General features: G+C 44.1%; 1 protein-coding gene across 1 annotated transcript in view; it reads left to right on the top strand.

Annotated features, from left to right (window-relative positions):
* FASN (fatty acid synthase) overlaps positions 1–12,021 on the top strand; it is a 56,660-nt gene that overhangs the window by 15,268 nt on the left and 29,371 nt on the right. The window contains exons 6-12 of the mRNA XM_033139125.1: positions 865–987; positions 2,783–2,898; positions 3,579–3,713; positions 5,572–6,031; positions 7,025–7,212; positions 8,716–8,905; positions 11,785–11,879. Coding sequence (XP_032995016.1) covers positions 865–987; positions 2,783–2,898; positions 3,579–3,713; positions 5,572–6,031; positions 7,025–7,212; positions 8,716–8,905; positions 11,785–11,879 — 1,307 coding nt within the window. The remainder of the gene's footprint in view (positions 1–864; positions 988–2,782; positions 2,899–3,578; positions 3,714–5,571; positions 6,032–7,024; positions 7,213–8,715; positions 8,906–11,784; positions 11,880–12,021) is intronic.

Here is a 12,021-nt window from a genome sequence, read left to right as displayed (position 1 = left end):
AATTCAGTTTCTTTAGAAGAACTACTAGGAAAAGTGCGAGACACAGGCAGACTGTTAAAACTAGCACATTTTATATGACAATGATTTGTTTAATTTGTTTTCTTCTGCTAACCTTATTGATTCAAGTAGTTCAAGTGCTCAAAGTGCATTATAATGAGATGAGGGGAAATGTAATTAGTAAAGCTATTATGAGCCTTATAAGTAGTTCTCACAGGAGTTTTTAAAATATTAAGTGGTTTTTTAAAAAAAATACCTTGAAATGAAATACTTAAAAACTAAACAAACAAGATATAGGACTTCCTTCCTTCTGCTTCTTCTCTGGGCACTTCCAAACTGTTGTCATTTTCAGGTGAAATTCGGTCACACACATATTGCACAACTGATTCCCCAAAAGATCAGATTTTTGTATGATAAAGAAAGTGTTCTGGAAAGTGGGTAATAATAACACTTACTTTGATGCAACGTCATCTAACTTTCCACACAGTCAAATGGGAGTGAGTTCTCCTTAAATAGGCAACACTGTCTGATCTCCCTGCAAACAAATCAGGATAAATGGATGTGCCTTGTGTATCTCTACTATATTCTGTGAACCGCCCTGAGCTCTCATGATGAAGTGTGGTATATAAATCTAATAATAAAAATAATAGCTGCTTTGTCTTGATGCCTTTTCTCAAAATAAGTAGGTTGAGAGGTATTTGAGAGCCCAGCCATTTTAAATATGAATAAGGGCTATTTGATGCTGGCTTTTGTGTTTTGCTTGCTCAGCACCCTTGAGAAAGTATTGCTAGAAACACAACTATCTAAAGTGGATTACGTGTGGGGTAGTGATGTGATGGTGCTTCTCATGGCTCTGGATTTCTGCAGGGAATGGATACTGCCGATCAGAAGCTGCTGTAGTTGTTTTCCTGACCAGGAAGTCCCTAGCCAAACGGGTTTATGCTACCATAGTCAATGCTGGGTGTAATACCGATGGATTTAAGGAGCAAGGTAAGATTTGTTTAAAATTAATATCTGGAGCTTGCGACATTCTAAGATGCATCCTGGTAGACGATGGAATGTAACCCAGTGCAGTCGGGATAGGAATAGTCTCACCTTGTTCAGTTTGGGTGTTACCTGTTTTGTTTTTTTTGCGATTAGGAACATAGGAAGCTGGCTTATACAAAGTCAGACGATTGGTCCATGTAGCTCAGTATTGTCAACACTGACTGGCAGCAGCTCTCTAGGGTTTCAGAAAGGGGTTCTCCCCAGAGCTACATAGAGATGCCAGGAATTGCATGTGCTCTGCCACACAGTTCTTGCCCTTCTCTAGGATCTGCAAGCTTGCAGCAACAGCTAATGGTCCATCATGGTGCTTATCTCTTCTTCCCCCTCCCCACCAAGCCGTTTTCCATTTTTTTTAAAAAAAACAACCAACAACATCCTTTTTGAGAAGCAACAACAAAAGTTTGTGTAAATGCCCAGTTTTTCTGTGAAAAATATGGAAAGCAAGATAGCGTGCTTGCAGTGTGGAGGGAATGGCAAGGCTAAAGGCTGAGCAGCATTCAGTTTGCTGGCACGCATATCTGTCCATTTCCTTGGGAAAGCCGGTCTTAACTATGTGGCCAAGGCACATGCTGTGAACTCACTTATAATACATCCCTCTTCATCCCATGTGGGCTTCTGTAGCAGTGCTTCAGCTTAGACCCAAGCAATCCATTAAAGAGACAGCATCTCTGACTTAAACCTGAATGAATCCATATCCTTTGTTGTGAAAAGCGAAGGTGCATCCCAGTGACTGGGTCTGCCTTTCCTTAGATTTTGTAATGCGGTGTAGTCATGTGCCATCTAGGGAGCACATGGAAAGCCCAGCTCTCTTTGGTGTTAGCGGTGATGGGGTGGGGGAAGTGCTTCTGAAAGTAGCATTTGCAGTTTACAGTGTTGGATGCTCAATGTGAAATTTGTGGCACCTTCCTCAAAATAACATAGCAGCTAGGTGGTGCTTTGTTCAAAGCACCGTAAAGGTAAAGGGACCCCTGACCATTAGGTCCAGTCGTGTCCAACTCTGGGGTTGCGGTGCTCATCTCGCGTTACTGGCCGAGGGAGCCGGCGTACAGCTTCCGGGTCATGTGGCCAGCATGACTAAGCCACTTCTGGTGAAGCCAGAGCAGCGCACGGAAATGCCGTTTACCTTCCCACCGGAGCGGTACCTATTTATCTACTTGCACTTCGACGTGCTTTCGAACTGCTAGGTGGGCAGGAGCTGGGACCAAGCAACGGGAGCTCACCCTGTCGCGGAGATTTGAACTGCCGACCTTCTGATCAGCAAGCCCTAGGCTCTGTTGTTTAACCCACCGCGCACCTTAGGAGAGCTTTATTCCCTGATTGAACTGAAAAACTTCCTAAATCAAAGCTCACAGACAGGAGCAGTTTGCCGAGTGGGGTTAAGCCGCTAGATTGGACTGATTGGAAGGGCACATGCCTGTTGTGTCCTCCTCAACACCCTGCCAGCCCCACACTGCTTCGTGAGTCTGGGATGTGGGATCAGATTCGCAAAGCACTGCGGGACTGGCAGGGGCGGTTTGAGAATCAAAACATGCCCTCGAAAAAACTGTGCCTGGGGAGATGGTCCCCCCTCGCCCCGCCCACTAGGCCTCTGACTGCACATCATCAGACCACTTCATTCAGCACATGCTGCACTTAGAGGCAAATTCTGCCACCGCAAGATTTAGTTCACAACCTAAAGGAAGACATATGGATAATTTCCTTGTATGGACCCAGGAATTGACCATTCTTTTTGCTTCAGGTGTAACGTTCCCCTCTGGATGGATGCAGCAGCAGTTGGTCAGTTCCCTGTACAGGGAGTCTGGGATTAAGCCTGAGGAAGTGGAATATATAGAAGCTCATGGCACAGGCACCAAGGTTTGCCCTCTCTCCATGTCCCCTGTTCTGTCTCTGTTCTCTTTCATTCAATGCTAGTTTCTTTTTAATTCCATATTATTTATCATACTTTGGTTGGGAGCAATTAGATTTCCCATTTGACATTTTGCTTTCATAGACTGGCAGTTGCTATTTGACGCTTTCACTAGATATAATAGGTTACCTCCTCTCATCTCCACTCACTCCACAGTTCCTCTCAATATATTTCAGAAACGTTGCGGTTTGCATCCTGGTTTCACAGTGTTAAATTCTTTCATGTAAGCATGTGTGAGGAGGCCTGGCCAAGACATTTTGGCCCCCGAGGCGAACAGCAAAATGGCGTTCGCCCCTCTTATTCCAGGGAAGAAGAGATGAGTCAAGATCTACATCAGGAACAAGGGTGGGGAGGAGATCAGCAGCACCACCTGTTCACCAACAGGGTGCTGTACAGGTGGTTTGGGGGGGGGCAGGGGCTCCCAAGGCGGTGGCAGATCTGGACTCTAATGAGAAGGCCTCAGCCATTGCTGGCACCATAGCAGCGGCAGCGGGCATTGTATTCCTTTTCCCACACTCAGTTGTACACCTGCACACACAGCTGTTCAGAAAAAAAGTCTGACAGAGCTCACCAGGCTTGAAATCTATCCAGTAACTCCTCCTAACTTCCTGCCTTTCTCCGTTGCTAGGTTGGAGATCCTCAGGAAGTGAACGGGATCGTCAATGTCTTTTGCCAATCGGATCGACCACCACTGTTGGTTGGATCAACTAAATCTAACATGGGTCACCCAGAACCTGCTTCTGGTCTTGCTGCTTTAGCAAAGGTAAAAAGAAAAGAAAAGTTGATGTCCATTCATTTGTGTTGGGCAGGAGGGTATGTGTGTGTGTGTGTGTGTGTGTGTGTGAGAGAGAGAGAGAGAAGCAAAATCTGTTGGGGGACTTCAGATTTATCTGTTGTAATTAGGGAAAATCATGTGGGGGAGGGGAAAGTAAGAAGGTCACTTGGCCTGGACCCCAAGTTCAAAGGGGGGGCGGGTCCCAGATGTAGATAATTGTAAATCTTTTGGCCTTATCAAATGCCAAGTTTCACAACTTGTTTTTATGGGCATCAGACCAAAATGTAATATACACTCTGAGTTGCAAATTTAAGTAAATAAGAGATGTGGTTGGCTAAAAGATCTTTTTACTGCTGTAACTGATCTGGATTTTGTAATATTAAAACGTTAAAATGTCCGTAAATATTATTAAAATTATTTTGGTTCTGATTAGACCTCAACAAACCAGTCCTCTTAGATCCGCTTAGATCTTTGGGGGAAGGTTTGGCTACCTTATTTTGTTTTTGCGTGTCATTATTTTTAATATTTATGATGGCTAGGGGCTTCAAAGGCTAGAAGTGAGCAGGCCTTGTTATAACCCAGGCATCCCCAAACTCGGCCCTCCAGATGTTTTGGGACTACAACTCCCATCATCCCTGACCACTGGTCCTGTTAGCTAGGGATGATGGGAGTTGTAGTCCCAAAACAGGGCTGAGTTTGGGGGTGCCTGTTGTAACCAAACCAATGCACAGAGGTAGAGCTGCGCAACTTGCTCTCTTGGGATGAAAGGAGAGTGATAAAGTGGTGAGCAGAGGGAAGAGAAGGGGGGAGGGGAGGGGAAAAGACAGAAGGGAAAGATGTCTTGAAGAGTCTTTCCCTGGCTTTGTATGGTGTTTGTGGCTGTAGGGTTCAGTGCAGCTGGGATAGATATAGGAAGCAACAGCTGCAGTGGAGATTTGTGACCTCAAGAACATTTGCTTGCCTCAGCAAATAAATTGTCCATTTTCTGTCATATTTATTCATCTGTCAAAGGAAAATGTGCCCCGGTGGTGCATTCGTTGCTATGCAAAATAACGATTACACAAATAGTGCAGTCCTCTGCATATCTGCTTGTAAGTGAGTTCCATTGAGTACATGGGCTTATTCCCAATTAAGTGTGCATAACCAGTCTCTGAGACCTAAAGCCTAATGGCTTTGTTTCACAGAAGCTCTGTAGATTTTGTTTGCGGCAGCATTTCTTTCACAATACACTTGCCCCGTGACACCCATCATTTCAGCATCCCTGATCAACACGTTTGCTTAAACCAGTGTGTGTACAGTTCTAAGCCAATCAGAAAGCCCACATTTTAAAAGGAAGAGGGACGGAACCTGTGAAAAGTGGGGAAGAATAGCTGGCTGGTGAGAAAGCAAAATGTGTGGTATGGTCATAGCAGGTAGGATTATAGCTCCAATACCTCTAATTAATTAACTATAATTAATGTGTCACAGCATATAATACAGCAAAATTCAAGGATTAGATGAGTGGGAGCTACAATTTGAGAAACGGGTTCTGGAAGAGCATTCTGACTTGCTCCAAGGCATTTATGAAGTTACTTCACCATTCTGAGCCTTAAATTCTCAGTAGAAGATAATTCTGACCTTCCAGCTTCTGATGAATGGATTACTTCTGATAATTAGATGTGACAGAAGAAAAGGTGATCAGTGAGGATACATGTCCTGTTTATATATTAGTAGATTGAACTGCAATGATTGTCTTCTAACGTAAACTTTGATTCTTGAGGATCTCAGGTTTCTATCCCAAACTATGCAAAAGATGCATGATTGAAAAATGTTCTTAGCCTGCACTGTTATGTTCTCTATTTCTCAGGTGGTTCTCTCTTTAGAGCATGGTCTGTGGGCACCCAACATTCACTACAACACCCCAAATCCAGATATTCCTGCCTTACTAGATGGTCGTATACAAGTCGTTACTAAACCAACCCCCACAAAAGGTCACCTTTGTGGAATCAATTCCTTTGGCTTTGGAGGGTCAAATGCCCATGTCATTCTGAGGCCCAATGAGAAGACATCTTCCTCCCCGGAGACTCATCATTTGCCACGATTGGTGCAGTTTTGTGGAAGGACTCAAGAAGCAGTAGAGGCGTTAATAGAACAGAGCAGAAATCTGCAGCAACACACAGCACTTCTGAGCATGCTCAATGATATCTCTGGGATACCTGTGTCATCCATGCCTTACAGGGGCTACACCTTGGTTGGCAGCGAGAGCGATGTGAAGGAGCTTCAGAATGCTCAGTCCTCGGGGCGGCCTCTGTGGTACATCTGCTCAGGTAAATTACATACTAATCACACATGCACACTCCTTTTGTTTGAGCCTAGATTTCTAATTTTGTAAAGTTTTTTGTTGTTGTTCAGTCGTGTCTGACTTCGTGACCCCATGGACCAGAGCACGCCAGCATGCCTATCTTTCACTGCCTCCCGCAGTTTGGCCAAACTCATGCTAGTCGCTTTGAGAACACTGTCCAACCATCTCATCCTCTGTCGTCCCCTTCTCCTTGTGCCCTCCATCTTCCCCAACATCAGGGTCTTTTCCAGGGAGTCTTCTCTTCTCATGAGGTGGCCAAAGTACTGGAGCTTCAACTTCAGGATCTGTCCTTCCAGTGAGCACTCGGGGCTGATTTCTTTAAGGATGGATAGGTTTGATCTTTTTGCAGTCCATGGGACTCTCAAGAGTCTCCTTTTATGTCATGCCAAATAGCCTTATGATTTATTTAATACAGTCATAAAGCTGAATAGCTCACACCGATTATAGGAGGCACACGCACACATAGAAAGAGAGAGAGATTTAGGATAGTGCCACTGCTCAGTGGCAGAGCATCTGCTTCGCATGCAGAGGGTTCCAGGTTCAGATCTCTAGCATCTCCCAAGTATGGCTGTGAATGTTCCCTGTCTGAAACCTTGTTGATATGGACAATACTGAACTAGATAGACCAATGGCAGTAAAAGGCAGCTACACACACCGGTAGTATGAAATGATGCTTCTAACTAGCTAGAAGCAGTGCTGTTTTTCTAGAAAAAGAGGTGCTAGAACTCACCATGAACACCTCTGCTGTTCTCTTATAATGGCAATGGCGCCCACCTGAGAGGTGCCAGAACTGAGTTCTGGTGAGTTCCAGCTGGAAAAAAAAGCCCAGGCTAGAAGGGTTTCATATCTTTTACATCTGAAGCACCACTCTCAATGTCAAAATAAAATGTCACATCCTCGTGCTTTTCACATACCCAGCAGTGCTAAAAGGTACTCCTCTGCTTGTTCCATCCCATAGGCATGGGCACCCAGTGGAAAGGAATGGGGCTTAGCCTGATGCAGCTCGATCTCTTCCGGCAATCCATCTTGCATTCAGACGAGGCTCTGAAAGACACGGGCCTGAAGGTGTCCGATCTACTCCAGAGCACGGATGAGAACACCTTTAACGACACTGTCAATGCTTTCGTTGCACTTGCTGCTATTCAGGTAAGAAGGAAGGTCTCCCCCTTTGCTTTGTGCCTCCCATGAAAAGTGACTCTTCTGATGGCTCACTGTTTTCCTCATCAGTTCTAGTGATGTACATCATGTAGACAGTCATCTTTACAACCCACCTTTCAGCCGGGGATCACTGGCAACGGGCTCCAGTTTCGATGCAAAAAGGCTTTGCTTTTATTCTGTGTACTGCAGGGGAAGCAAAATAGAAAGAGGAGCATTTCTGAAAAACTCCCATTTCACCTTCTGAGCTGTCCCTTTTTAAGATGGCCGAGTGAGGGTGTGAGCCTTTACAACACCTCCATGCTGATTTCTTGTACCTGCATAGGCACACCACCTGCTGCCGTTATTCTGCAGGTTGGCACGTAGAGACAAAAGTTTTGATGTTAGCTCAGGGTCTTGGTCTTTGTTGTTGCTCAAGAGCAGCAAGAAATGTGCTAAAAGTTCTGCTAAGTGGGTGTCCAGATTTGAGTGTGACAATAGGGGGATATTTCTGTTGAGTACATTTTGTGATGGGATCTTGGTGTACACATAATAGCACTTTCCTACAGAGCTAGGGAAAACAACAGATGCCTTTTTGACATCAAAAGGTGGGTGAGAGGAGGAAAAATCACTAGATGTGATTTTAAAAAACAAACAAACAAAGAAATGTGAGTTAAGGGTCAATGCTATTAGGCATTTCCTGTTTCCAGGGGGGAACAATGTTTTGTAATGATTAGAGTATTAGATTTGGGCCTGGAATCCTTACCCAGCCATGAAGCCCACTGGGTGACGTTGGGCCACTCACTCTCCCTCGGCCTAAGCAGGCTGTTGTGAGGATAAAATGGAAAGAGGGAAAAACACTGTAGGCCTCTAGAGCTCCATGGAGGAAAGTTGAGGTATAAATGTAATAAATAACAAATAAAAGATTCACGTATCGTGTGGCAAACTCCCCAAGGTAGGATTGCATATGCTGTTCTACATTTTGAACCTGCTTGGCTCCCGCTAAGGAGGAAGCAAAGGGCAGCATGAGGGCAAAGAGGAGGTGAATGAGCAATGTGGAGATGCAACGGAATGTGACTGTGGGTTGCATAAAGCAACGGATAAGCAAGTGTAGGAATAGGATAAGTATTCAGCAGACCCATAAGCATTGTGCTGATGTGGAATGAAGAAGACAGTAGAGGAGGAGTGAAAAGGAATTTTGTATGGCTATGGCACTGAGGTGCTTCCAGCACATGGTAAAAACTCCCCTCTTTTCCCAGGCTTTCAAAGGCTATGTTTAGAGTCATTTTTTTTCAGCCTGTCACCTCCCCCTCCCCCTTTTTTGTATTTTAACATTTATTATCCTTTTTTTTTTTACTACTGTTGCTTTTAATTGTATTGGATGAGTTCTGTAAATCACATTGCTTGTTTATATGTAAAACCACTTTGAGGCCACTTTGACTGACAGAAAGCGGCACGTGAGAACTCCACGCAAAGGCATAAATAAAAGACTGCAGCCCATTTTCTAATCCCCAGATTGCACAGATCGATCTTTTAAAGGCCATGGGTTTGCAGCCTGATGGAATCGTCGGTCACTCAGTTGGGGAGCTAGCCTGTGGCTACGCAGATAACTCCTTAAGTCACGAAGAGGCTGTTCTTGCTGCCTATTGGAGGGGCCGGTGCATCAAAGAGGCCAAGCTACCACCAGGAGGCATGGCTGCTGTTGGTAGGTTACTAGATGTGCTCTATTATTTATTTGTCAGATGATCTATTTTAATCTTACCGTCACTTCACAAAACTGTTCTCATCTAGTTACCTTAATGCAGTATGGGGCAGGTTTAAAGAGGCTGGCTTTATCTACCCTGGGCAATATTTGATAAAATTCAGAAAAATGTCAGAGTTATTACGGACTGAGGTTTTGTTGCTGTTACATGCCATTAATCAGCCTACAAATGGACATTCTGTAGACCGGTTTTGTGATGCTTAAAAGCAGGCAAGCGTTCATAAGAGCATATATAATATGTCTGGCAACTGGTTATGTACAACTGGTTGATTATAAGTCACTTGGCTTATAAGGAGTCAGACAATTGGTCCATCTATCTTAGTAATGTCTATATGGACTGGCAGAAAATCTCCAAGGTTTCAGATAGGGTTATCTCTCATCCCTACCTGGAAATGTCTTGGATCTTCTGGAATCTTCTGCATGTGAAGCAGCTGCTCAACTTCTGAGCTACTGCCAGCCCCAAAAGGCATTTCTTTTCAGATTGGTACCTACACCTACCGGTACTTACATAGTTTCTTTAGGTTTAGTTAGGTGCTGTTGGGATTGCACATTGTGAAATCAGATGAGAGCAATTTTTTACACAGGAAATTCAAGCATCACAAAATTGTCTCATAACAATTCGTCTTCTTTATACTATCTAAATAGTAGAAAATAGCTATAAACTATCCTAATGCATAGTACAAGGTAGTATTACGACTCTCTAGTAAAGCTGCATTTCAATAAAATACCCTATGGAACATTTCCTTTATAAAGTATTTATTTTAAAATTGGTAAGAAGAGATTGTTATGAGGGCGAATGAGACAGGATTATATTAAATCTGCTATAGTTTAGGAAGCTCCTTAGCAAGATCTCATTGAAGCCTGTACTCAAAAGGTTTTATAAAAAGGACAACTTATGTGCAATCAATCAGACCATAATCTGCACGGGTAGCCAAAATGATGCCTGCCCTATGTTGCTGGACTACAGTTCCCATCAGGCTTACCCATTAGGATAGTGGTGTCTCCATCGCTAAGGGATTAGTGAGGTTCTACAGGGTAAGTGTTGATGCCTAAGCCTCAGACGCTCAGTTACAGATAAATATTGTTACATATACAGACAGCAATGATTGCTAGGTTGGTCAGTTTATGAGCCCTTGAGGTGATGCAGCAGGTTTTTATACTGATACTGCACTTTGGTTTCAGCTTGCTTTATGTAGCTTTGGAAATGTATTAACTGTAAGCAGCGGCGGAGGAAGCCTCTTCGCTGCCCGGGGCGGCGGTGCGGAGGCTTGAACACGCCTGCTCTGCTTCCCTTTTCCCCCCTTTCAGCCGCTGTTTTTCAGCGCGAGGGGCGGGCCAGCGAGGAGGGGGCGTCACACTTGTCCCTGGCATGACACCCCCTCCTCGCTGGCCTGCCCCTCCCGCTGAAAAAAAGCCGCTGAAAGGGGGAAAAGGCGGCATGCCCCCGTTGGGGGCCTCCCGGCGGGGCGGGCTAGGGCGGGGCCGACCAAAGTGCCCCCCCCCGGAACCCGGGGCGGGCCGCCCCCCTTGCTCCGTCCCTGCTGTAATGGGGAAAGGTTTGTGACTGGACCTCCACTGCTTTGTGTACAACCCACCATATGGTCGGTTTTATCTTTTGCTAGATTAGCTTGATTTCTAAGCATCTAACCTCTGAGTATTATTGTGCTTTATGTAGCTGTAATTCTGTGCACATTTAGTTAGTACTTCTGAGTGAACATGCATACGATTGCGCTGCACATCTACCTGTGTATGGATTAGGATGTGAGATTTGGGCAACATTCAGTCTAGCTGTCTGAAGAAACATCCTTTCATAAGAACCTGTGTGTGTGTTGAGATCAGCAGCTGATTCTGTCGTTGGTTGTTCCACATCCAAGATAAATCTAGTATGTTGCAACCAGGGAGAGGACTTGTTTTGTGGTGGCACCCCAACTATGGTATTAATCCGTCCCTTGTGAAATATGTTTGGTGCAACATTTAGGAGTTTCTGGAACTTACTGAAAACCCATCAATTCAATTCAGGTCTTTATAGGGGGTGGGTTGGGTTAGCTGCCTGTTGTTGTTGTTGTTGTTGTTGTTGTTGTTGTTGTTTGTTGTTGTTAAACCATACTGGTATTGGTGTTTCTGCTGTAGTTTTTACTATATATTTTATCTGTTATGTTTTATAATTGTAGTTATTGGTTTTAATTTATACTATTGTACCCTGTCATGGTGCCACATTGCAATGAAGGGCAGGCTGAAAATATTTAAAATAATATAAAATATCATTCCTGGTCCTCACAATTCCTCTAATGTGACGAGGGATTCAGATGAACTTACCTCAGTCACAATTTCTAAAAACATTTCTGAACCAAAACGTAGCCATCCTTTGAAACTCACACTTCTCTTAAATTTGCAGTGCAGCTCTCCCGCCATGTAATGTGTTTTTAAAAATACTTATACTAGGGTTAAGTGAGCATATAGATGTGTATAAGATATTTGGGGGGGGGTATAATTTTTTAAATAAAAAAAAATCACACTAAAATGCTGATGAATTTTCATAAGGACTTTAAAAAAAAAATCAAACTGAAGTGGAGAATCAAATTTATGATTGGAAAAATGAGAAACTAAGAGAGACCAAAGCTGACATATTTGCCCATCCCGAAGTATGATGCAGCTGAAATGGTTGTAAGGAATGTGTTCTAGAATGTCCAGTCTAGTTCTAGCAGGGGAATAAGACACTAGGAAATTGGGAGTTGTTTGGCCTCACTTGCTCTTAGGGAAAACTTTCTTCCTGACTACTCCTAAGAGGGCTGAACTCATCCAAAGCAATCTGTCTTTTACAGGTCTGACGTGGGAGGAGTGCAAACGCAAGTGCCCTGCCGGTGTGGTACCTGCCTGTCACAACTCTGAAGACACTGTCACTGTTTCAGGGCCTCAGGTGAGAACTTAGTATGAGCCAATACTTAAATTGCTACATGTTTAGGATATCGAGTTGGCGTGTCCTCATCGCTGGAATTTTGTTCCGGGCCAAACCTCAGGAGGTCAGGAAGAGGCACCTGATTAAATAATGTCAAATTGAA

The sequence above is a fragment of the Lacerta agilis genome, chromosome 2, assembly GCF_009819535.1.
Source record: "Lacerta agilis isolate rLacAgi1 chromosome 2, rLacAgi1.pri, whole genome shotgun sequence".
In the NCBI taxonomy this organism is placed as follows: domain Eukaryota; kingdom Metazoa; phylum Chordata; class Lepidosauria; order Squamata; family Lacertidae; genus Lacerta; species Lacerta agilis.
Note: the sequence above shows the minus strand (reverse complement) of the source record. Positions and strands in the feature narration are given on the sequence as shown.